We start from the raw sequence: 26244 nt of genomic DNA, 5'->3' as shown, positions 1-26244 counted from the left end.
TGCAGAGGAAGAAACACTCCGAAACTCATTCTATGAGGCCACCATCAATCACCCTGATACCAAAACCAGACAAAGTACTCTAAAAATAGAAAATTACAGACCAATATCACTGATGAATATAGATGCAAAAATACTAGCAAACAGAATGCAACAACACATTAAAAGGATCATACACCATGATCAAGTGGGATTTATCCCAGGGATGCAAGGATTCTTCAATATATGAAATCAATCAATGTGATACACCATATTAACAAATTGCAGAAGAAAAACCATATGATCACGTCAATAGATGCAGAAAAAGCTTTTGAGAAAATTCAACAGCCATTTGTGGTAAAAACTCTCCAGAAAGTGGGCATAGAGGGAACCTACCTCAACATAATAAAGGCCATATACAACAAACCCACAGCAAACATCATTCTCAATGGTGAAAAACTGAAATATTTCCTCAAAGATCAGGAAAAAGACAAGGATGTCCACTCTCGCCACTATTATTCAACATAGTTTTGGAAGTCCTAGCCATGGCAATCAGAAGAAAAAGAAATAAAAGGAATACAGATTGAAAAAGAAGTAAAACTGTCACTGTTTGCAGATGACATGATACTATAGAGAATCCTAAAGATGCCATCAGAAAACTACTAGAGCTAATCAATGAATTTGGTAAAGTTGCAGGATACAAAATTAATACACAGAAATCTCTTGCATTCCTATACACTAATGATGAAAAATCTGAAAGAGAAATTAAGGAGCACTCCCATTTTCCATTATAATAAAAAGAATAAAATACTTAGGAGTAAACCTACCTAGGGAGACAAAAGAGCTGTATTCAGAAAACTATAAGGCACTGATGAAAGAAATTAAAGATGATACCAACAGATGGAGAGATATACCATGTTCTTGGATTGGAAGAATCAATATTGTGAAGATGACTATACTATCCAAAGCAATCTACAGATTCAATGCAATCCCTATCAAATTACCAATGGCATTTTTTACAGAACTAGAGCAAAAAATCTTAAAATTTGTATGGAGACACAAAAGATCCCGAATAGCCAAAATAGTTTTGAGGGAAAAAAACGGAGCTGGAGGAATCAGACTCCCTGACTTCACAGTATAGTATAAAGCTACAGTAATCAAGTCAATATGGTACCGACACAAAAACAGAAATATTGATCAATGGAACAAGATAGAAAGCCCAGAGATAAACCCACACACGTATGGTCAACTAATCTATGACAAAGGAGGCAAGGATATACAATGGAGAAAAGACGGTCTCTTCAGTAAGTGGTGCTGGGAAAACTAGATAGCTATATGTAAAAGAATGAAATTAGAACACTCCTTAACACCATACACAAAAATAAACAAAATGGATTAGAGACCTAAATGTAAGATCGGACACTATAAAACTCTTAGAGGGAAACAGGAAGAGCACTCTTTGACATAAATCACAGCAAGATCTTTTTTGATCCACCTCCTAGAGTAATGGAAATAAAAACAAAAATAAACAAATGGGACCTAATGAAACTTAAAAGTTTTTGCACAGCAAAGGAAACCATAAACAAGAGAAAAGACAACCTTCAGAATGGGAGAAAATATTTGCAAATGAATCAACGGACAAAGGATTAATCTCCAAAATATATAAACAGCTCATGCAGCTCAATAGTAAAAAAAAAAAACAAACCCAATCCATAATGGGCAGAAGACCTAAATAGACATTTCTCCAAAGAAGATATACAGATGGCAAAGAAGCACATGAAAAGCTGCTCAACGTCACTGATTATTAGAGGAATGCAAATCAAAACTACAATGAGGGGCTTCCCTGGTGGCCCAGTGGTTGAGAGTCCACCTGCCGATGCAGGGGACACAGGTTCGTGCCCCTGTCCAGGAAGATCCCACATGCCGCGGAGTGGCTAGGCGTGTGAGCCATGGCCACTGAACCTGCGTGTCCAGAGCCTGTGCTTCACAATGGGAGAGGCCACAACAGTGAGAGACCCATGCACCACAAAAAAAGTACAATGAGGTATCACCTCACACCAGTTAGAATGGGCATCATCAGAAAATCTACAAACAACAAATGTGGAGAAAAGGGAACTCTCTTGCACTGTTGGTGGGAATGTAAATTGATACAGCCACTATGGAGAACAGTATGGACGTTCCTTAAAAAACTAAAAATAGAATTACCATATGATCTGGCAATCCCACTACTGGGTATATACCCAGAGAAAAGCATAATTCAAAAAGACACATGCACCCCAATGTTCATTGCAACACAATTTACAATAGCCAGGTCATGGAAGCGAGCTAAATGCCCATCGACAGATGAATGGATAAAGAAGATGTGGTACATATATACAATGGAATATTACTCAGCCATAAAAAGGAACGAAATTGGGTCATTTGTTGAGACTTGGTTGGATCTAGAGACTGTCATACAGAGTGAAGTAAGTCAGAAAGAGAAAAACAAATATCATATATTAATGCACTTATGTGGAACCTAGAAAAATGGTACAGATGAACTGGTTTGCAGGGCAAAACTTGAGACACAGATGTAGAGAAAGTACGGACACCAAGCGGGGAAAGCGGCGGGGTGGTAGTGGTGGTGTGATGAATTGAGCAATTGGGATTGACATCTATACAGTGATGTGTATAAAATTGATGACTAATAAGAACCTGCTCTATAAAAAAAAAGTAGACAGGTCTGTCAAAGTAGGGTGATTTGCATGTCAGACACCTGAAGGATATCCAGGTGATAATGCCAGAAGCAACTGAAGATATGAATCTCAAAACTGGAGCAGAGGAAGAGGCTAGAAATGAGAATCGTATGTGTAGAAGTTGAAACCACAAGAGTGTATGAAATCTATTACAGAGAAAATATAGAGGAACTGGGGGGTCAAGGACAAAAGCATAGGGACATCTTAATGCTTCAAGGATAAGCAGCGAAGAGGACCTCAGAAGGAAAGTAGGAAAGAGCGATCATGTTGTAAGTGGTCCATAGTGTGGATTGCGTTACCCGGGTCCTGGGCCAACAGAAGATCTGGAGGGGAGGAGTCATCATCAAAGTTTTGGATCCAGGTTGCTTCTGGTTCCCTCCACCTTCACTGGATGTCTGAGTCATTACTACTGAGAAAAAGATAACGCTTCCCCTCTCTTCATCTGCATCCACAGGAGAAGGTAGATTGAAAGCCCTCTCCCATTATAGGAAAAAGAAGAAATCATTGGATCAAATCAGGAAGTTGGTTTCTGGCCCTGGCTCTGCCATAAACACTCATGTTTTGACTCCAGATATCATATAACCATTCTCAGTCTGGTGCTTATCTGAAAAATAAGGGACTTGAACTGGATTATCTCCAAGGTTGTATCTATTCGGTTAGTCAGGAGACAAAAACCACAGGCTATTTTAACAGAACAATATAAAGAATCATTAAATAGGCATTGAAGAAAGGGCCAAAGGAAAACAAGTATCAGAGAGCTAGCAAGGGCAAAAGCAAACATCACAGGGCCACGGGAACAAAAGGGAAGAGGCTGGCGTCGCTAAAACTGAAACTGAAACCCAGACTTCCCAGAAGGGGGCGCTGCTCCGCTGGTGCTGGCAAGACCACACTGGTTTTGTGAGTATTGGAAAAACTGCCACTGCAGGGAAACCAACATTGCTAGAGTGATGCTGATGGGAATAGAGCAAATAGGAGGAAACAAGTCCCTTCCTCATCCTGCCCTGCAGCTGTGTAAGCCCCTCATTTAGGAAGTTTAAGTCTCTGAGCATCTCATTCAACAAATAGCTACAGTGATGAATAAATAAAAATCTTTCATAACTGTATCACTGAAATGGAGGTAAGGAATATGCTGAACCCAAAATGATGTGACACAAGAAACCCTAGAAGGAGAAGGGTCAAGGCTTAGGGTGACTTCTGAAACCTGGAGACCTTGACCTTTGTGGACAACAGAGGATACTGAGGCAAGAGAGAACGCCAAGGCTTGCCAAAGATGGAGAAGCTACAGGAGACCCTCTGACGAACCCAAGCCCGAAAGGGCTGTACTGTGGTATACAAGTAAGTGAAGAATAAACCCCGCCACGCGGAAGGAGTCAAGGCCACACATCTATCTCCAACCTGCTGCTAGATCAAGGGGATGAAGCTCCCTTGAGATTCTGTAAACCACAAGCTGGCTCTCGCACAGGACTGTGGTCTGAAGTCCCACTAACTGTAAAGTTTGAAACCCCTTAGTGAAGTATTTAATTCAGATTGGTTCTGGGTAATGCCCCCAGGTGGCAGGCAGAAGCTTTCACAATTCCTCTTAAGAGAGCTCAGATTCAACTCAGGCCTCAAAGAATGTCCACAGGCAAAATGCTAACACAATATTGCAAATCAGCTATACTTCAGTTTTTAAAAAAATGCTAAGGAGATTGAGCAACTTAAGGTAAACATTCACAAGGTATCCAAGGAAACGAAGCACTGTGAACAAGAACCAGCAGACACCGCATACGGAAACCTCAACGGTCACCAGGGAACTATACATTTAAAAGCCTCAAGGAGATACCAGTTCATACTCATCAGATTGACAGAAATGTTTTGAATTGGCATTAACCGTTTGGCGTTACCTCCTATATGCATTTAAACATATGCACACCTCCCGTTCCTTTACGTTATGCCTAAAGAAACTCTTACACATGTATCTTAGGACTTATGTACCAGAATGTTCATAGCAGTACTGTTCATAACAGGGAAAAACAACAAAGCCTGGAAATAACCCCACTGCTGACCAACCTAAATTGGATAAACTGGCGTTTTCACACACTGCCGTACTACAGAGCAGTGAGAATGAACCAGCCTCACGCATCGACGTGGATGAATTTCACATATAATATGGAACAAAAGAAGTCATAGAAGAATACATGCAGTATGAGTCAGGCCATGCGCATAAGCTAAAAAAAATGTTACATGTTGTTTAAGGCAAGTGGTAAAACTCAAACAAAAAGCAAAGGAATAATTATCACAAAAATTAGGATGGTGGTGCTTTTTGTGGGGGGTGGGTAGCAAGGAGGTATGATCAAAGTGGATCGTCAGGGGTTTTCTGATGTAGCTGGTAATACTCATTAAAAAAAATCTTGGCTGGCAGGGACGTGGGTGTTCACTTACGATCCTTATTTAAAACATACATTTTACACACACTTTTAGATGTATGATATGCTTCACAAAAAATAAGGAATGATCCTAATAGTCCTTCTCTAACCTGTAAGACTTGCTGTCAGAATGCTGTGCAGTTCGTATTTTCAATGCCAGCTTCTTGGGCCATAAAATAAAAGGGGCCAGTGTTTTTCAGCAGTTCTTCAGGGCTGCCATACTCTACAATCTTCCCGTTGTCTAGGACAATTACCCTGAAACAAAAAAGAGAGAAGTCTTAGAAAGCAGCGTCTCAAACCTTGGCATTTATAATAACCAGAACTAAGTCTCGATATTGTTACCAAGGCTGTTGCCCCAGAATCATACCCCTGCCCCTCCCTCAAATGGAAACCAGTGCTCATATCTAAGTTTCAGGAGTAAGCTGCAAAGAGAAAAACAAGAACTGGTTAGAACAAACTAGGCCCAAGGTGGTGGAAGATTTGATTTCCAGTAGACCTTGGGCCTCATTATGCTCATTGTAATATATTAGCATGCTAAATGACACACCTACCAGCACCATGATATGGACAATTGCCATGACAACAACCGGAAAAGCCCAGACAAGGACTGAAAAGGAGGGTTGCATCAGTTCCCGTTCAAACCACACCCCTCTTCTCAGATTAGTCATAAATATTCCTCCTACTCTTTCCAATTCCCTCCCTTTTCCCCTCAACCCTCCTATATAAATGGTGTCTCTGCCCAGATCGGGTTGAGAAAGTTGATTTGTGAACTAATTCCCACTTCTCCATTCTTTGGCCATTGAATAAAGCTTGTGCTGGAAAGTCTTAGCATTGGTTTTGTTATTGGCTGTGCGAATCTGAGCGGAAAAAGAAGCTCCCTGGCCAAGACGAGGGGTCTCTAGGCTAGGACACCAGCGCGGGTCCAGGTGACCAATACGATAACAGGATGTTTATTCATACTAGGCTACAACGCAGCGAGAATGACTGAACTGCGGCTATCTGCATCAACATGGATTCCATGTGGAATACTGAACAAAATAGACTTATACTGAATGTACTCTTATACTATTTACGTAAGTTTTTTTCTTTTTTTTAAGGATACACATTAAGGATACGTTGATTTAAAAAGGGAGCCTTCCCCTTGGTCAAAAAAGGGAGCCTATTCTCTTCAGTTTTAAGATTACTGACCCCCCCCCCCCCATTTTGAATTGTCAGATTGTCAGAAGGAACAGAAAGCTTGTTTACAGGCAGAGCAGCTGAGACCCAGCTTAGTTGGGAAGGTCTATGGAGCAATATATATCACTCCTGGCTTGGGCCTCCTCCACCCCCCATACTCAGTTAATAGTTACAGTTTCCCATTTTACCTTCAAGACAGTTCCCTTAACCCTGTTGGCCTTCATTAGCTTGATGTATAATTTTGGGCAAATTACTTGCAATCTCTCAGCCTCCATTTTTTCATCAATAAAATGACGGTAGTTAAACCTGTAAAGAGACCTCACGGCTGAGGCTATCGCTGTTGGCTATCAAGCTCTGTCCCCCGACTCACTTGTCACTGTCCATGATGGTGTGCAGCCTGTGGGCAATGGTGATGGTCGTGCAGTGGGAGAACTCAGTTTGGATGGTTGTCTGGATGAGGCGATCTGTCTCTAGATCCACCGCAGCAGTGGCCTCGTCCATGATCAGAATCTTGGATTTCTGAAGCAGAGCCCTGGCCAGGCACAGTAGCTGCCTTTGCCCTATGCTGCAGCCAGTGGAAGAAACAAGGCATTAGCCCCTAAGGACCAAGGAATAACCTGGGTTGGGGGTTGGAGGGGCGGATTCCATGTTCCAGATCAGACTTCCAAAACCCGCACTTCCAAATTCCCCTAGAATGCCTTAGCCTCTTCTGCTAGCTGTTTATTGTTACCAAGGGCAATGTTTGCCAAACTTTCTCAATTAATTGGAAGACCCACCGCAGGTACTTAATTTAAAAATTCCTATTTCTGGGCCCTGCTCTCAGTCAGAATGGGGAGGAGCCTAGGAACCTGTATTTTGAATACACCCCAGGAGATTTTCATGTTTAACAAGTTTGGAAAACACTAACCCTGGAATAGTGCTTTGCATTTAGCTACAGTGATGTCTCAGTACCCGACTTCAGCAGTATTTGACCTGACACCATTAGTATAGGGTGAAACCGCATGAGAATGCCCCAGTGGCATTTCTTAGTGGCCTTAGCAAATTCATTTGTTATTTTAATGTGTAATTCTAGTCTCAAGGCTAATTATTTGTTCAGGGCCTTCTCCCTTGATTAGAAACCGTTGCTATCTAATGAACATGATGTCTTGGTGGGAGATGCAATGTTTGTGGAATTCGAATATGCCTGTAAAATGCAAATCACTTTAAATTGCTAAAAGCCAGTAATGAAGGCTGGACTTCTTACTTACATAAAGAACATTTGGGAAATGATGTGGAGGAAATATTCGTGAATTTGGAATTGCTCTTTCCTGCTGTGGCCATTAGGGAACGTATTAAACAGGGGGTGGCTAAAGTTCTGTAATTCTCTGTAAGAAAATTTATGCAGGAGATGAGAAGTCACCCAAGATGAACTTCCAGTTCTTCTCTGTAACGTCAGAACAGAGACACTGAAAAACTATTTACTTAACGCTTCCCAACTCCCACCTCGTTCAGTTGGACTTCATAGTAACAGGCTGTTGCTAAGGTATCAATTTGGCTTTCAGCTGCTGACTCTCCTGAAGCTGACTGATCTCCAGTCTCTGATCAGGGAATTTTAGGTTTCAGCAGCCCACCAGGTCTGAAATCAAGGCGCTGGTAATGCCAGGTAAGTTTCTCCCAGCATTCACAGAGGATGGTGTGATTCTGTCCTTAGGCCCCTATCACATCCTGCCCACATGGCCCTGCACACCTGCAGCATTTACTGCACAGAATTTACTCACACGAGGTGTGTCTTCTCCATCACACTGTAAGTGCTAGGAAGGCATGGATGGGTCTGTGGCATTTTCCTCTGTATTTCCAGTAGGTGCTCAATATATGTTGACTGAATGTTTGAATGGCCTTTTTAATAGGCCTGAAGACCTACTTCAGTCCTGCTAGTTCCTAGATCTGTCACTGAGGGAAAACAAACATGCTGGTGTTCTCTACCAAGGCTCACAAGTGTTCCCTGGGGCTACACACTGAAATCACCTGGGACCCTGATTCAACCGGTCTGGGGTACAGCCTGGGCACTGGGACTTTAAGTTTCCCGAGTGATTCTAGCATGCAGCCTACTTAAGACTCAACCTTCTAGACAGTGCATCTCATGCTGTAATGTGCACACAAATTATCTGGGACTCTTGCTAAAGGGCGGATTCTGAATAGTAGGATAGAGCCTGAGATTCTGCATTTATAACAAGCTCCCAGGTGAAGCCAGAGCAGCGGGTCCATTAATTGAGCTACTGAGCCTTCCCTTCTGAGCTCCAACTGCTAATGGTGCATGCCCTGCCCACCACTCTGAAGGCACCAGGGCTGCAGCAAGGCCGGCCCCTGAGCCACCAGCTTTGACTGAGAGCTGACCATCAGTGTGTGGAGGGAGAAAAGAGGTTGTTGTAGGGAAAATGCCAGGCCAACTTGTTAACTGACAGAAAATGTGAAGTGTCAACATATGAGGAAACACTTTGAAAAGGTAACAAAAACTGTGAAGCCAAAAGAGTCTTTGTGCTGGTTTATGGTGTTCCAAGGACCCTGCGGACAGCACATCTCCATCATCCACGTGCTCCTTAGATCAGGGCTTCTCAAACTGAGGTGCCTGTAACAACCCCTGGGGATCCTTTAGAACTCCCATCTCCAGCAATGCCACGTACCAATTACATCAGACTCTCTGGGGCTGGACCAGGCATGGGGATTGTTTTCAGCCTGATTTCAGAGTGCAGCTGAAAACCCGTACAACGGTGGGATCAGCAAGCTCATGTTTATAATGTCCTGTGAGGGTATGTTTACTGACAAAGGTTTTCAAGAGTTTCCAAGCACATTCACATCTATTTTAATCTTCACATCAAGTTCGTTTTACGCATTAGGAATTAGACCTGGAGAGTGAAAATTCTTTGATGCCAGGCACCACCATGCATGAGTAACAAAAGTAGTGGTCCCCTCGCCTCCTCCACAGCCTGTGGGGGAAGTGGGTCATGAAACATTACCTCAGGTTGTCACCGCCCTCTGTCACTTCGTAGGACAACCCAGCTTGCAGGCCGTCCACGAAAGATTTGAGGTGAGCAAGCTCCAAGGCCTTCCAAATCTCCTCGTCTGAGTAGTTGTTGAAAGGGTCTAGATTCATCCTCAGGCTCCCAGAGAACAGGATGGGATCCTGCAAGTCAAGGGACGAGGGAGTTACTGGGGCTAATGTCAGAAAAGGAACAAGTAGGAACTTCCCTGGTGGTGCAGTGGTTAAGAATCCGCATGCCAATGCAGGGGACATGGGTTCGAGCCCTGGTCCGGGAAGATCCCACATGCTGCGGAGCAACTAAGCCCGTGCGCCACAACTACTGAGCCTGCGCTCTAGACCCCGTGAGCCACAACTACTGAGCCCGCGAGCCACCAACTACTGCAGCCCACGTGCCTAGAGCCCGTGCTCCACAACAAGAGAAGCCACCGCAGTGAGAAGCCCACACACCGCAACGAAGAGTAGTCCTGCTCACCACAATTAGAGAAAGCCCCTGTGCAGCAATGCAGCCAAAAATAAAATTTTAAAAAATTTTAATAAATAAACATCTGGCTTTTAATATATATATATATATATATATATACACACATACATACATATACACATATATATATTTAAATTTTTTTTTATAAAAGAAAAGGAACCAGTAATTCCTTGTGGCCAAGAAAGTGAGCAGGACTGGTCTGAGATGGAAAGCTGGTTAGTTAGTGGTCCAGCTTCTCCAAGATTTCCCCACTGCAGGCTTTGAGCTAAACACGGGGAGCTAAACACAGCATTAAGAGGAGTCCTTGGTTTTGTTTGGTTTTTCATTCTGAAGTTCATTTATGGATTTCCAAATTTGCCTTAGCATCCCTTAAAAAGATGAGAGGAACGTCCCACATCCCCAAATGAAAACTCATGGTTTGGAGGTGGAGGGATCAGGGGCAGGCAGGGGAAGGGGTCATATAGTTACAAGAGAAGAATTTCTTACGCTCTTGAAGAGGCTGGTGAAAGTGTAACAAAGGGAGCAAACACCAGACAGACCAAAGCCACCCCAGAGACTTGGCTGCAGCAAGCAGAGGACAGGTTCTGATGAGGACCCACATACCCCGAGAGCCTCCAGGGCAGTCCTTGTTTGGAAGGGTCTGGAGAGGAAGCTGCAGGGAAGACTTTCTTGCTGATGCGCTAACCATTCCGCTTATTGGCAAAACATTGCCACAAATTCCCTCCCCTCTCTTTTAACCATATCAAATGGGGAGTACAAAGCTTAATAGTTTCAAGCTTCAGCAGCAAAACTGCTAATGCTGATTGCAAAGGTCCTGCGAACCATGATGGGCTATAGAAATGCTAAATAATATCTGCTCCATTTGACTTCTGCTGTGTTGCTGCCACCTACTGGTTAGATACTGACAGTCACACAAGCATATTACCAAAAAAATGTAAGACTTATTTTTGTAAGTTCTGGAAGCAATGTGTCTTAGGGAACTAGCTTAGGTATCCCAGGTAGACAGCAGAAATGACGCCACCAAATGAACACACATCAAGAAGATGCACATGTTTCCTGTAGAACAAGCTGCATGTGACAGAGTACGTCCTACAGCTTACCTGAGGGATGATGGTCAGTTTCTCTCGGAGGTCGTGGAGCCCAATGGAAGCAATATCTACCCCATCAATGGTGATCTGGCCTCCTGCAGCCTCTAGGATTCTGAAAAGGCTGTTTGTCAGGGATGATTTCCCAGCTCCTGTCCTGCCCACCACGCCAATCTGTAAATACAGTTCCTTGGCATGTTAGTTCACCACGTAATTATTGAGGGCAACAATTTAGCCAGGGACATTCATAATCACAGGTGGAAAAAGACAGTGACTGGCTACTTCATCTCTAAGATGTTAAACTGATTTTGGTTTTGGTAGGGGAAAATGTACCTGGATGTCAGAAAAGGATGGCTTTCCCATCCTACCTCCTAACTTGTTGCTTGCTGAGAACTACATTGACTGCTGGAAATGTACACATCTGTTGCAGTTGTTCTTGGAAATTATAGATTTTTAAAAAATCCCTGTTAAAAGTGAGGAGAAGGGAAGGATTGGGTCTGCCATCAGGTCTGAGAAGCAGACCCTGACCTGGACCTGAGCATCAGTACCTAGACATATTTTTGGCCCTGCATCAGACCCCAAGTCCTCAGAGAACAAGAAAACCATACCAGGACTTTGCAGACCAGAGGGAGAACTAGGCCATTCTCTCTGCAGGGACAAACCTGCACACAGCTGTTCCCACCAGTTCCTTCCCCAGGCCGGTGCTTCCTCCTGACTTCCCCTCTACAAGCCTCGGCGCTTACAGGAAATGAGCCCAGTCAGCAGACAGGGAGATAGGGGAGGGCTGAGCAAGAGAGTCCTTACAGGCTTAAGTCTGTTTGATCCTGTGTGGATATCCTGCCCTCTGGTGGTGGCGCTGTGTCCCTACACCTCCCCAGGGCAGAGGAAGCGCCCCAACCCTCTCACTTCCAACAGATTAATGAAAGCCCAGAGTCCACTGCTCTCCACCTCTATGTTCACAAGGACTCACCCAGGCCTTTCTTCAGCTCCACCTACCTTCTCAGTGCTCTTAATGTCACAAGTGATCCCCTTCAGTACCAGATCCAGCTCAGGCCGATACCGTACTTGGTAGTTGCTAAACTGGATCTCCCCTTTGCTGGGCCAACCTTCTGGAGGCCTCTTATCAGTCACCCATGGTGCCTGGCAAGGCGACAGGAGGAAAAGTGCTTTACACAGTGACAACTCGCTCAACAGTCCCCACAGGACTCATGTCACAGAACAGGGTAGCAGTGTGCCAGCCACCCGTGAGCATCTGCATTGAATAGACTGAACTAGACTGGTACTTCCAGAAGGGTCCTACCTTATTCAATTAAAGAAACCCTATCCCACGAGGTTGTTCTGTGCATCTCTAGAATGAAGCCACCATTTAACTTGGTGCATCCCAAGACCTGACTTCTCCCAAACCATTACCTATTTTAGGTTTCAAGAAATTAGGTTCTTTCAGTTAGAGCAAGGGAAACTTCCAGAGAACCTTTATGACCCCATGTGAAATCTCTAGATAAGGTGAAGATGCATTCTCAAAGCGGTGGCTTTTTTTTTTTTGGCCTTGTCCCTGGCTTCCTCTGATTCCTCCTTACCTCATTTTCCACGTTTATGTACTCATTTATTCGCTCAACAGCCACAATGTTGGTCTCTATTTCTGACGTCATCCTCACTAGCCAGTTCAGGGTTTGTGTGATCTACAGAAAAACTGGAAGACTAAGGATCATCTCAGGCTCAGAAACCAACCCAACCAGTTAAACCACAAGGTCAATCTAGTGCCTACTCTGCACCCAACACTATGCCGGGCTCTACAAGAGAGCAAGGAGAAATATAAGAGACAATCCACACCTTCTTGGGGGAGGAAATGAGGCCGGTGCATTGAATGGTGGGAGGACAATTAAGCGCTCAACTGTGTGGTGCTCACAGGAAAGGCACTACTAGCTTGGAGTGGCCTAGGGCCAAAGCTGAGGCTGGAGAGGCTGGCCGTGGGTCTCCTGCCTGTAAGCCCTTAGGGGTTATGGGTGGCATTCTACCAATGGAGAAAGCATAAGGAAAGACACAGGGTAGGAGAAGGCCTTCCAAATAGCTGCCACCTCTACTCTCAACAACAGCTCCACTGAGAACCCAGCCCTCAAGGTGGGACATCCACATGGACCCCTGTCCTCTGTTACCCCAATAAACTCCAGGTGCCTTCCTGCCATTACAGAGATAACATCTAACCCCTAGAAAGATGATTGTCATGATCTGGGCCAGAGTCCAGGGAATCCATGGGTTACTCAGGCAAGCTGCTCACATGCAAGCTTTTTTCAGGCAACAATGTAGTCCTGGCACATAAACACAGGGAATCTTTGTAAAGCACATGGTGGTTAGAGAGAGGGAGAGCACAGGAGGCTGGGGACTACAAGTAACCACTTGGTGAAGCCTGGACCATATGAATTGTTGATATTTGAATGTTTTTATTTTGGTTCAGTATAATAGTTCTCCAACTCTTTGCCCCATCTGTCCTAGGTTAATAAGCCTAGAAATGAGGGGATGAAAGGGCAGTGGCACAAGGAACCCTGTGATTCTGGTAAATGACAGAGTCCTTTTGGGTGTCCCGCCATGATCACCTTGGGCCTTATTAACGCCAACTGAAAATAGCACCATATAGAGTCTGCTGGTAACTGTGCAGACCCCCAGTATATTAGTTCAGAAAGAGTCCACAAAAGATGGCCAAATGACTCATTAAATGAGTATCATTCATTAAACATTTACCATAGTGCCAGTGGTAGCAAAGTGGCTGAGTGGTAGGAAATAACGTCTGATATCTATCCCTTAGTCAAACAGGGGATGCATTATATAGTTCTATTAGACTCTATATTCTTTATTAAAATTAACTCCAATTATTCTGTGATTTAACAAAATAAACATAGAAGTTATTTGTTCAGAAGAGTTTCTGGTTACTGCTGCATTATAATAGAAACTCATTTATTTTCTCTTTTGATCATAATCAAGCAAACAGACAGGAAACTATTAGATAATCATCTGAGATTGCTTCCTTAACTACCCAGGGCAACACAATTTATGTCCAGTTACCCAGATGACACTGGTACCTACTTAGAAAGGGAAAGGAGCCTGTCCATGGGTTACACAATTAGTAAGAGATGGAGCTAGGGTTTGAACCTCAGTCTCCCCTGGATCCCTCTGGATCTAGAAAGGAATCAAGAGCACAGACTCCACGGTATACCCGAGGCTCCATTTAAGAATAATGCATTAATTCAGCCAAACTCCCAACCTTCAGACTCACACTGAGTGCATTGGACAGAACAAAGCCCACAGTGTCCCCACTTAGGGTATCTCTATAAATAACCATCATCAAGGATGAAAAGAATACGATCAGGTTCCCAATCAGCTCCAGACGAATTGCAAGCCACCTGGAGGGCAACAGAACCAGAGAAAGAGGTGTCACTGAGAGGTGTCCACTTCCTTACCTTACCCAGCAACCTAGGTGTTCCTAGAACATTCTCAGAGGGCTTGAGTTGGTAGGGCTGCATTCTTAGGAGGTGTCTCAATTTGACTATGCCATGTGTTCCTAAAGTCTTTTAAATTGGATTTTAGAAAATAAATCGCATTTTAAAAGATACTAGAAAAGTTTGCTAAACTAAGAGAATCCTATAGTCCAATGTCTCCCAAACTTGCCAAATCTTAAGAATCATCTGGTGGCAATTGTTAAAATTACACAAATTCATGCAAAAAATTGCTGGACTCTTCCCCAGGAGATTCAGGGAATGGGTTTTAGGAATCTGCATTTTAACAAATGTTCCAAGTGAGTTCTTTTGATTAGGCATGGGAAACAATGGCATAAAGAATCCAAATGTAAGGTTAGAAAGAAATCACCACAGGAAGGTTCAATGTACCCTGTCTGATTTCGTGATTTTTAAAAAGGTAGAGAAGAAGCTGGAGGTGGAGGGAAATTAGGTGTGAGCTGATGACAGGGAGGTATGTCGGGCTTTGTAGAGAACTGAATAGTGTGTAGATTGATGTAATTTATGAAAACGGACTTTCCCAGTAAAATGTATTTAACTAAATTTGAATAATTCTAGCACGTGTACAAATAAATATACATATTTTACAATGGGGGGGGTCCAACAGAAAATTGACTCTTATGCCTGTTTCCTTCTTGGAAAGTATCTAAGATATAAAAAATCTTTACAATCAAATTTCTGACCTCTCCATGTTCCAGATAATACTAAGCATCATTAGCCTGCCCTTCACACCGCAAGACAGTGTAGAAGCCACTCAAGAGTTTCCACTTCCTGAAAAAGACCTTCCTCCTCCAAGGACACATGACTTCTTGCCAGGGTCTAATGAAGCTGGAGAAATCAAGAATGCTCACCCTTTTTGGATTCATCTCACAGGATGTGAGCTTTTCATTTCTGTCATCATTGATTTTGCCTAAAATTTCCCAGCTTTCCTCCCTCCAACCTCTGCTTCTTTCACCACCCTACAAAGAGTGTCCTGCCTATGGAGAATCTCACATCCATTCTCAGGGAAGCAAACAGAGAATATCCAGTTCACCCAGCACGTGAACAGTACCTGGGTTATCAAATGCTCACAGATGTCATGTGACTCCCTCAATAAGCCTATGAGGTAGGTTGTGTTCCAGCCATCGTACAAACAAAGAAAATGAGATTTTCCTGAGAGGGGTCAAGACAATTCACCCCGCTTGGTAAGTGGCAGAACGGACAGAGGGACCCCCAGTCTCTGACTCCAAAGCTCATGCTTTCTCCTCTCTACTCACGTGACAGGCGTGTTTGGCAAGGGTGAATTTCACAACACTGGCCATGCCTGCCCTCCCACAGCTAATGTCAAAAGTGCAGAACCCCGAAGCACATATTTGGGTGAATATCCAGGGGCAGCCTCACCTGTTGGAGGTAATCCAGGAAAAGACACATTTCTGGTTGGTGTCCGTCACCATCTCATTGTGCTTTAGAAATCGCTCCTGGTGCTCAAAAGCACGGATAACAGACAAACCTGACACAGTCTCACTAAAGTGAGAGTAGATTGGGGACCTGGTGACAGAGTCCAGTCGTCTCAGCTGGCGGGAAGTAGCCACATAAAATATCTGGACCCAAAAAAGTGAAGACTCAGTCATACAATCATATCACATACGCTGTACCTCTTCCTTCATGGCCGTGACCCAGTATTCTTTACGTTGAGGCCACAGCTCACATCTGAACAGAGAAGCGGCTCTGGTCTCATCTCTGACTAGAGGAGAAATGAGAGAGGCTCAGAGGAAGAGGATGCTGGGAAGATCTGGGGTTGGAGGGAACAGAGGAGCACGAAAGCGCGGACACCACACCTCACTCAGCCCTAGAGGTTGGAATTTTCAAACCACATAAGGAGTTTTGTCAGCCTAATCCGTATGGTCCCAAGAATCTGCACATATTGTCTAAATGACAGTTTTGTAGTGGTTAGAAAAACAGTCTCTAAAAGATTTTATAAATGCTGCTGGGAACCGAGGGGTGTGGAAAGTGGAGATGGGCAGTAAATGGTCCAAGAAAGGTATGCCAAGGTTTTGATAAAAATTGAATAATCAGGTAAGTGACCAAAATTGTGCTTTGACAGTGTGTGAAGGTAAAGATCGTTTGGAGGTGTGTGGAATGCTGAGGGTCTAAGAACTGGATGTAATAGCGCAGGCTGAAGGGGGAGGTTCAGTGGGGTGGGTTAGTGGTGCTACTAGATTCCAAGAGGATTTGTTGAAACTAGGGAAGAACTGGGCATTTGAGTCAGAATTCAAAATGTTATACCTGGAAATTTCCTCAAAGATCCTGCTTTTTTTTTTTTTTTTTTTTTTTTTGCGGTACGCGGGCCTCTCACTGCTGTGGCCTTCCCCGCTGCGGAGCACAGGCTCCGGACGCACAGGCCCAGCGGCCACGGCTCACGGGCCCAGGCGCTCCGCGGCACGTGGAATCCTCCCGGACCAGGGCACAAACCCGTGTCCCCTGCATCAGCAGGTGGACTCTCAACCACTGCGCCACCAGGGAAGCCCAGATCCTGCCTCTTATTTGTTGGTTTGTTACTGACAAAGATGACGATGTTCCTGAGGAACTCAACACAAACACCAGGTGGTGTCAACTTACCACAGGCCACAAGTCTGCCCTTGACTGAAGGGCTTCAGAATTGTTTTCTCAAGGTGATCAATTCATCCCAAAGGTAAATGGTGGAACAAGAATTCTCTCCACAGCTTCCCTCCCCTCCTCAGTTTTTATCATGGTCATGGAGCCCCTTACACTTGCTCTGGTTTTTCTGTGAGGCTTGGCTTTTAAGCTGTGTCCTCAAGAACACACTGGAATTGAGCCTAAGCCACCCACAGACACCCCAGTGAAAGGAGAACTGCCCTGAAGTGAAAACAGACTGGGCTCCTGCTGAGGGACATCTCCAAGCAGATAATCCTAAGCCAACCAAGGAAGCAGCCTTAGCACAACTCTTCTAGAAGCAACCAATTGCCTTACCATTGGGAAGGGTCTTACAGAGCTTCAAGACTGTCCAGAGCCAACCTCAAAGTAGTCTTGGATCCAAACATAAATATGCCCCACTTACACTTGTGGGGTGCGGGGCAGAAGTTAAGGTGAGATTGACCGTGAACTTCCACCCACCCATCAGTGCTGACACTTCAGCTTCAGAAAGTGGCCTACGGGCTCCTTGGGTATGTCATTATCTGGCTCAATGACGAAGATGCTGGAGAGGGGAGAGTGACTAGCAATAAACACAAGAGAAGAGTCTCAGGAAGGAGCTTGGGCTTTTATGAGTAGAGAAGGAAGGAAACCTAGCCATTTCCAAACCTACCTGAACAGACACATAAATGATGCCAAGAGGGATGATGACGATGATGAAGACTGGAGTGGCCAGGCAGATCATGACCAGGGTGCTGATGATGCCCAGGAAGCACAAAATCCAGCTGCGCAAAGACATGGGGAGGGTGTCATCCACCGTGGAGATATCCTAGGGACACATAAGGAGAGATGGTGTGCTAATGAATTCCTATGACATTTTACATCTCGGTTCCAGCTGCGAATTTGCTCAGTCACATCAGAATGCAAATAACTATATGTCCAGGGTTGAAAGAAAAAAAGAAATCCTCACCAGCTATTAGTTCTATGCAGATTAATTTTGACCCTTACCTGGCACAGATTCTCCATCTTTCCTTCCTCCACCCCCTCCTTTATCTCCTCTTAAGGGCTCAGTCATCAGCTCCAGAGGACCCTAGGTATAATTCTCCTTTATGGTCTGAGCCACCTCCTCCGCAAAACATACTGTATAATTAATGACAGTTTCCTTTTTCATGCAGAAGCAGTTAGCAAAATATGACTGTTGCCTAAGTAATTCACAGTAAGATCTCTGTGTTTTTTTCGGAAGATTAATTATATATATATAACAACAGTGGAAAAGAGTGTGCAACATTTGCAAAATTCCTGTGAGAAATCTCCCCATCCAAAATTGTGTACTTTTTTAGGTTCCATTTAAGAGCAGAAAGCCCATTTAAGTTGTCTCCAGTGACATCATGCCCACCATCTTCGTTCCACAGGAAGGTGACAAGTGGGGGCCTGCCCACTTTTGAAGCAGTCACCATGTCCCCAGAACCTGCCTGTGGACTGGGAGCTAGACTTTCTGTATCTGCTCCAAGACCAAACAAATAAGGGCTCAGAGCTCCTCAGACATTTTTTAAAAAATGTGCACCCTCTTCTACAAACAGAAGACTGAAAATTCTGTTGGTGATAGTTGAATATTATTCAGAATTGTCTGGTTTCCTCTGTTCTTGAAATTTCCCCCTTATGTTCATTAAGAATCAACGACTTTGGTCTGGCCCATGGAAGAGAGCCATCTATATGATCTTAGCATTTACTGAGCATCCCAATGCCTAGTACAGTCCTTGGCTCATAGAAGGTACTCAATATATGTTGAATGAATGAATGCTAAGGGTCTCAGAATCTTTAGTCGATGGAGAACCCCATTAAAATTATAGGATTCCACAATCCAGACCTTGTTTACTTATTTTTAAAGCATCAAAGATGGGAGATTCAGGGATGGAGGCGGCAACCAAGCAAAGCATTGTCCTGCTATCTCTTTTATTCACTGTCACACTAGTGATAGTGCTTTTACTTGTGTTTTTCCCTTTGCAGAACAATCCTTCACATCCTGCTTCTGCCACTCACCCATCCCCTACCCCCGCCATCTCCCTGGCTAACTTCTATGAGTTAAGTCCCTCCTTTTCTGACATTTCCCACCCTCAATCACCCAGGTTGAGCTGGTATCTCTTTTCTCTGTCACTCTTTTGTACTCCAAGAATGCCACTGTACACATGGTTGTTACTGGTTTTCCTATATCCTATCATAATCCTTTACTTCCTTGGCCGTCCCCCTCACTAGATGGTGAGCTACTTAAAGGGAAAGAGTTGTTCATCCCTGTAACCCCCGGATCCTTAGGACCTCACACAAGGTGTTCAAGAAATATCTGCGTGCTGAGTGGACCAAAAAACTGGAACTGCCCAGTGTTGCCTAGGGACACATGAGAATTCTTTCCCTGTCAGAAATAAAAAGATCCTCAGCATATAAACATGTCTTACAACCCTTGAGATACTTACGCCAGCAAACCTGTTCACTATCCGGCCAGTGGGTGTTGTGTCAAAAAAACTCATGGGTACTCGAAGGATATTGTTCAGCAGCTGCTTGTGAAGAATGCTTGCTGCGTGGACGGAACCATAGACACTCCAGAGATTTGCTATGAGCACAAATATACCTGGAAATGGAGCCAGTTTAGTCAGCACCATGCACAGGGATCCCTGAAGACTTGTGCAGGACATAATAGCAAATTTGTCATGAGTCCAGGCAAAGGACATGGACCTGACAGAGTGTCTCAGAGATGGCTGCCGTAGCCGTCACACATACCTTGTGCTAATCCCAGAGCTCCATAGACACCAACTCTCACGTCCCTCTGAGAGGCTGGATAGTTGGTGCTATTGAAGGTTTTAGAGTCACGGGTCCAAGCACTGAGCCAGAGGTTCGATCCAATAAAAGACACGGAATGGAGCACAAACCCAAAGATAATGAAGAATATCGAACACCATCCTATTGCTTGTAGGTATTTCAGGTAGATGGAGAACTTCACCTGCAAAGCCCCCACCTCAATATTAGTAGAGTTCCTAGCGGCTTTTGGTGAGGAATTACCTAGAATACCAATCATAGGGGGAGTACAGTCCTTTGGAAAGTGGAGAGCCGGTGGCAAAATTTGGTAGTCTGTGATCACATTTCTGTACTGGGCCAGCATGATAATAATCAATGCTGAAATATAATGCAGGGTAAATAACCATCAGATTATTAATGAGCTTCTAGATGCAATTAAGAGGAAAAGATATAAAAACAGAGCGGGACAGATAAGGCTATACCACAGACCTTGGAATTTGTTTTATTAATGTTTAAGTTAAGATCTTAAATTTAAGAACTTGGTTTTAAGTTTTATTAATTTGAATTGTGTGCTATGAGCTTGATATATTGGTGTTCTCTGGCTCCCAGAATTGCATCTCAAAGCATTTTTGTTTTTACCACATATCAGAATGGAATCAAACCCTCATGAAGTGTAGTATGAGGATATTCACAGGGAACATGTCATTCTTCATGGAAATACAATTTGATAAAAAGCCCAGAGCCTCTGCTAACATTTCAATGATAAATTTAAAGACTGGCAAAGCACACAAGACCTATCCCTCTGTAGATATGTATTCAAGTCATCAAACTTAAAAATGTTCAAATCCCAAGCCTTATATCACCTCTAATGGTACTTTTTACTGTGGTGTTTACCTTTCCAGTTTGTATGAATTCCTTCTTAATTAGTTTTTGCCCTTTCACTGGTTCTTCCTCCTCCTTCAGGATATTCACATTCCGAGTTTTCAAGTCTTTTAAGGGCTTCAGACGCCTGCTACTGGACCTAGAACTGAGAGATTGAGAGGGGAAGCTTTCCTGAGCATGTAGATGCATGCCAAGGGTCTTCTTGCAAGCAGGTGTCACAGTAGCTCTGCTCACATCAAAGTGCATTTCAGAGCAGATGGTCATGGGGGAAACACCACCCCAACCCTCCTCCACATGCACAGAAACAAAAGAAGAGCTGGGAGCGTCCATGTGGACACTCAGAAAAAGTCCACAGAGAAAAAGAGAATGATCAGGTGGAACTATGGAAGTGATGGGGGATGCCAGCTGAATATATGACCAACCTGCGACTAAATGTTCGATGAAGACTGTTCTCTCTTTTCATGGACAAGGAGGCCACATCTTCAGGGATTTCCTCCACACTGGGCATCAGCCCATAGTCATCTTCTTCACTGTCCTCATTGACTAGGAGACACATCAAAGGTTAGGGAGATTGCTGCATAGAGCTATCATAGCCCTATGAACAAGAAGAAAAGTCTTTTCTGATCTTGTTGGTCTTAATAAGAGATCCCAGATGTACACACAGGTTGGAATCTTTTACTCAAGAAATACTGTTTATTAGGACATCTCATTGAAAAATACCAGGATAAAGGAGAGGTGAGTTAATATTCCACTGGAAGAGAAACGGTCAAAAAGGAGAAGAATATTCCCAGAAGCTTGTAAGTTCCTTTGGAGCAGGAAAGAACTTTTAAGGATTACAGTAGACAAACAGAAGAGTCATAATCCCCAGAAATGTCTAAAAAGGTGAGTGTAAATTTAAAATGTTCTGCTTGAAATTCAAATAATTTGAGAAATTTTATTAATTTAAAGCATTTTAAAAAACATATCCTGATAATAAAAGGTAAAACAGCTTGGTCTGTGAAAATGGTAGAGTTATGACCTCCAGAAATTGGTACCTCTGTAAAAGCAGTGAGCATACTAGCCAAAAAATGTCAAAATCAAATTTTCCGTAACTTTGAAATTAACCAAAGGCTTGCCACAATCCAAGGAGCATTTATTTAAGAAAAATGGCTAAATCTCAGAAAGAAAAGTAAGTTTTGTAATAGTTTAGTTTACTCTATTCCTATTCCCCTCTCCTTAGATCTGCTGTAGCCTAGAAAACCAACAGCCACACATTCATTGTAACCATGAAAATCACCAGCCTAGCAGCTGCTGGAAGGAACAGACTGGGTTCAGAACATGCTCAAAACGTTACTTCTGGAGAAGTATCATTATTTGACCTGTCTGGCAGTTCCCTGGAAAACTCCATTCACAGAGCTTGTCTTTATAGAACCTGACTTGGAGTTGGCTCTAACAACCAGCAGTAGTTGTTTAACATCACAGCTGCCTGAGGCAGTGATAACAGTTGGAGCAAAGGAGAAACTGACCAAGAACTTAAGAGGAAAAAAACCCTGGGGAATAAGATATCCATAGGGAGCTTTGATATCTTCAATATATTCCTGGCAATCGAGAATGTCACACACATGTGTAGGGTTGCACACATGCCAACCCAAGAAAGACTTGAGAATGTCCTATTCTCTTACCTCTGGCTTACCTTCAGACTCTGTGCAAGCAGGGAAAAAAGGCTGAGGCAGAACTATAAACTGCCTGCTGGCATGTTAAACAGACATGTCCACCCCCACCCCCCATCCCCACAGAGCCCCTCAGCAAAGGCTGAGTGACGTATCAGTTCCAGGCACTTGAGGAAATCTCTGTCCAATCGTTATCTGACCACTAAGCCAACCAAGCAGGGACTTCTATGGCCACATGAGACAAAGAAAGACTTAACAGAATCAGTTCAGGAAACTAAACAGGAGGAACAACAAAAGCAAACCCTGGTTGAGGATGGAGGGGAGAGAGATCATATTTCCAGAATTGTTATGCTATTTAAAATGACCGGTTTTCAGTAATCAAGACAGTATGGTACCGGCACAAAAACAGAAATATAGATCAATGGAACCGGATAGAAAGCCCAGAGATAAACCCACGCACATATGGTCACCTTATTTTTGATAAAGGAGGGAAGAATATACAATGGAGAAAAGACAGCCTCTTCAATAAGTGGTGCTGAGAAAACTGGACAGCTATGTGTAAAAGAATTAGAACACTTCCAAACACCATACACAAAAATAAACTCAAAATGGATTAAAGACCTAAATGTAAGGCCAGACACTATAAAACTCTTAGAGGAAAACATAGGCAAAACACTCTATGACATAAATCACAGCAAGATCCTTTTTGACCCACCTCCTACAGAAATGGAAATAAAAACAAAAATAAACAAATGGGACCTAATGAAACTTAAAAGTTTTTGCATAGCAAAGGAAACCATAAACAAGACGAAAAGACAACCCTCAGAATGGGAGAAAATATTTGCAAACGAAGCAACTGACAGAGGATTAATTTCCAACATTTACAAGCAGCTCATGCAGTTCAATATCAAAAAAAACCCAAACCAAAAATGGGCAGAAGACCTAGATAGACATTTCTCCAAAGAAGATATACAGATTGCCAACAAACACGTGAAAGAATGCTCAACATCTCTAATCATTAGAGAAATACAAATCAAAATCACAATGAGGAATCACCTCACACCAGTCAGAATGGCCATCATCAAAAAATCTACAAACAATAAATGCTGGAGAGAGTGTGGAGAAAAGGGAACCCCTCTTGCACTGTTGGTGGGAAGGTAAATTGATACAACCACTATGGAGAACAGTATGGAGTTTCCTTAAAAAACTAAAAATAGAACTACCATATGACACAGCAATCCCACTACTGAGCATATACCGTGAGAAAACCATAATTCAAAAAGAGACATGTACCACAGTGTTCATTGCAGCTCTATTTACAATAGTCAGGACTTGGAAGCAACCTAAGTGTCCATCGACAGATGAATGGATAAAGAAGATGTGGCACATATATACAATGGAATATTACTCAGCCATAAAAAGAAACGAAATTGAGTTATTTGTAGTGAGGTGGATGGACCTAGAGTCTGTCATACAGAGTGAAGTAAGTCAGAAAGAGAAAAATAAATACCGTATGCTAACACATATATATGGAATCTAAAAGAAAAAAGAAAAAAATGGCTGTGAAGAACCTAGGGGCAGGACAGGAATACAGACACAGACGTAGAGAATGGACTTGAGGACACAGGGAGGGGGAAGGGTAAGATGGGATGAAGTGAGAGAGTGGCATGGACTTATATATACTACCAAATGTAAAATAGATAGCTAGTGAGAAGCAGCCACATAGCACAGGGAGATCAGCTCAGTGCTTTGTGACCACCTAGAGGGGTGGGATAGGGAGAGTGGGAGGGAGTGACAAGAGAGGACATACGGGGATATATGTATATGTATAGCTGATTCACTTTGTTATAAAGCAGAAACTAACACACCATTGTAGAGCAACTATACTCCAATAAAGATGTTCAAAAGAAAAAGATCAGTTTTCAACAAAAATTATGAGACATACAAGGAATCAGGAAAGTATGGGACTGTACACAGGAAAAAAGCAGTCAAAAGAAACTGTACTCAAGGAAGCACAGATGTTGGACTTACCAAAGACTTAAATCAGCTATGATAAATATATTCAAAGAACAACAGGAAACCATGTCTAAGGATCTAAAGAAAAGTTCTCACCAAATAGAGAACATCTCTGTTAGGCCCATTAGCATGGGCCCTGATCCAATATGTCTGATGTCCTTGTAAAAAGGGGAAATTTGGACACTAATGCACATAAGGTATAACACCATGTGAAGATGAAGGCAGAGATTGATATGAAGGATGCCAACGAATGCCAGCAAACCACCAGAAGCTAGGAGAAAGACCTGGAATAGATCCTCCCCTACTGCCTTCAGAAGGAACCAATCTTACTGACACCTTGATTTTGGACTTCTAGCCTCTAGAACTGTGAGACAATACATTTCTGTTGTTTAAGACACCCAATTTGTAGTGTAGCTGTAGTGGCAGCTAATTAAGAAATACACAGAGCCAATGTTGATACAGGTAACCTTTGCCCTCCTGACCTTCCCTTTATTCTACCATCTTGTAGTCTGTACCTTGAGCCCCAGAGCCGACACAACAGCATGCCAGGCAGTGGGGCTTATACAACTTCTCAGAAATGCCCTATCTATGTTTCCCAGAGCAAGGGTTTAATGAGCTGTTTTGCAAACTGTCTTTTGTACACAAAAGATAGGATTTTTCAAAGGGGCTGTCTACCCATGGGGGTTTATAAACAGAACTTAGAAACTCAGAAGATCAAATCAGAAGAAGTTTAGAATTAGGAGAAAACTGTCCAGGTTGTGGTGATGTGGCTGACTGAGCAGTAACTCAGGGGTATCCAGCATCAGACACTACCCTTTGCTGGAGATCTTCAGTCCCCAAGCAGGTACTTTTTGTTTTCTCCAGGCCTGTCCTGGAGCACATAAAGACTGATAGAAAGCTCTGACCCCTTCCTTTCTGCTGGAATCCCTGCCCCACTTTCCTGGGCTGGGTCCCAGTCCCTATAGCCCACACCATCGTATTCTTTGTTCCCGCCCTGTCCCACCAATGCTTACAGACTTCTTGGTTTAGGCTTTTCTTTCCGACTCTTGTGGTTTTAAACCATCACATGTCCTGACCTCAAGGCCTGACTGTGATCCCACTTGCAGGCTGTGTAGTTACTGCCTCTTCTGATTGACTTTCGGAATGCCCCTGTACCCTCCAGATCTTGCTTTCTCAGTCCTGACCTCCTGCTGATAATTGCTACCTGAAGCAGATACCCAGAACCATGCACAGGACTACTGCTGGCAGGTTCTTGAGAAGGACCCCAGAGACCAGGGCTCCATTACTGACTGGGGCTGATCAGCGACCCCAGTGGTAGTGGTATTGGGTAGGGGCTATTCCTGTGGCACACTGTGAGACTATGCAACTGCCATGATTTTTTTTCTGGTTCAGAACACCCAGTAGCTTTTGGTGTATTCGTCAAATCCCTTTGTTAGGGCGTATCAACAATTTAGCAGTACATTATTAGTACCAGGTATTACAAAGCTGTCCAGGAAGTGGTTCTCATGAATTTGGGTAGATGGGGTGGAATATGTGACTTGAGTCAATAGAAGCAGGGCATTCCCTAAAAGGGGCCCCTTGTGCCACTGGTGTCTCTTCCACAAGGGCTAATCACCCCAAATCTCCAGTCATCCTCTAAAGAGTGCCCTTTGATTGCATGTCAGAGACCAGATGAGCAGGATTATCCCCCAGTTTGGCTGAGATGTAAAGTTTCTATGTTTGTGTTTCTTTACAGAGACACAAAACACAGAAAGGACAGATATTGGATCTCTGGATAATTTATTTCCAAATTTAGTTCACTGGATACTGAACAGTTCAGGAGGTAAATAGTGGTGGTTTACTACTTCTACCCCTTCCCTACCCAAGTTCTATCCTGTTCCAATCCTCTTTACGTAC

General features: G+C 43.5%; 1 protein-coding gene across 1 annotated transcript in view; it reads right to left on the bottom strand.

The window, feature by feature from the left end:
• Positions 1-4849: 4849 nt before the first annotated feature.
• ABCC2 (ATP binding cassette subfamily C member 2) overlaps positions 4850-26244 on the bottom strand; it is a 67183-nt gene continuing 45788 nt past the window's right edge. Inside the window, exons 19-31 of the mRNA XM_027112289.1 lie at positions 21106-21226; positions 20696-20828; positions 19787-20006; positions 19483-19637; positions 17688-17843; positions 15764-15963; positions 14146-14272; positions 12455-12556; positions 11874-12017; positions 10893-11051; positions 9286-9452; positions 6663-6857; positions 4850-5371 (exon numbers count right to left, since the gene is read on the bottom strand). Of these exons, the coding sequence (XP_026968090.1) occupies positions 5242-5371; positions 6663-6857; positions 9286-9452; positions 10893-11051; positions 11874-12017; positions 12455-12556; positions 14146-14272; positions 15764-15963; positions 17688-17843; positions 19483-19637; positions 19787-20006; positions 20696-20828; positions 21106-21226 (2009 nt within the window). The 3' untranslated portion in view covers positions 4850-5241. The remainder of the gene's footprint in view (positions 5372-6662; positions 6858-9285; positions 9453-10892; positions 11052-11873; positions 12018-12454; positions 12557-14145; positions 14273-15763; positions 15964-17687; positions 17844-19482; positions 19638-19786; positions 20007-20695; positions 20829-21105; positions 21227-26244) is intronic.

The sequence above is a fragment of the Aethalodelphis obliquidens genome, unplaced genomic scaffold (assembly GCF_003676395.1).
Source record: "Aethalodelphis obliquidens isolate GAN/ISIS:26980383/991018 unplaced genomic scaffold, ASM367639v1 scaffold11, whole genome shotgun sequence".
Lineage (NCBI taxonomy): Eukaryota > Metazoa > Chordata > Mammalia > Artiodactyla > Delphinidae > Aethalodelphis > Aethalodelphis obliquidens.
The sequence above is the reverse complement of the archived record's forward strand: the minus strand, read 5'-3'. Positions and strand labels throughout refer to the sequence as shown.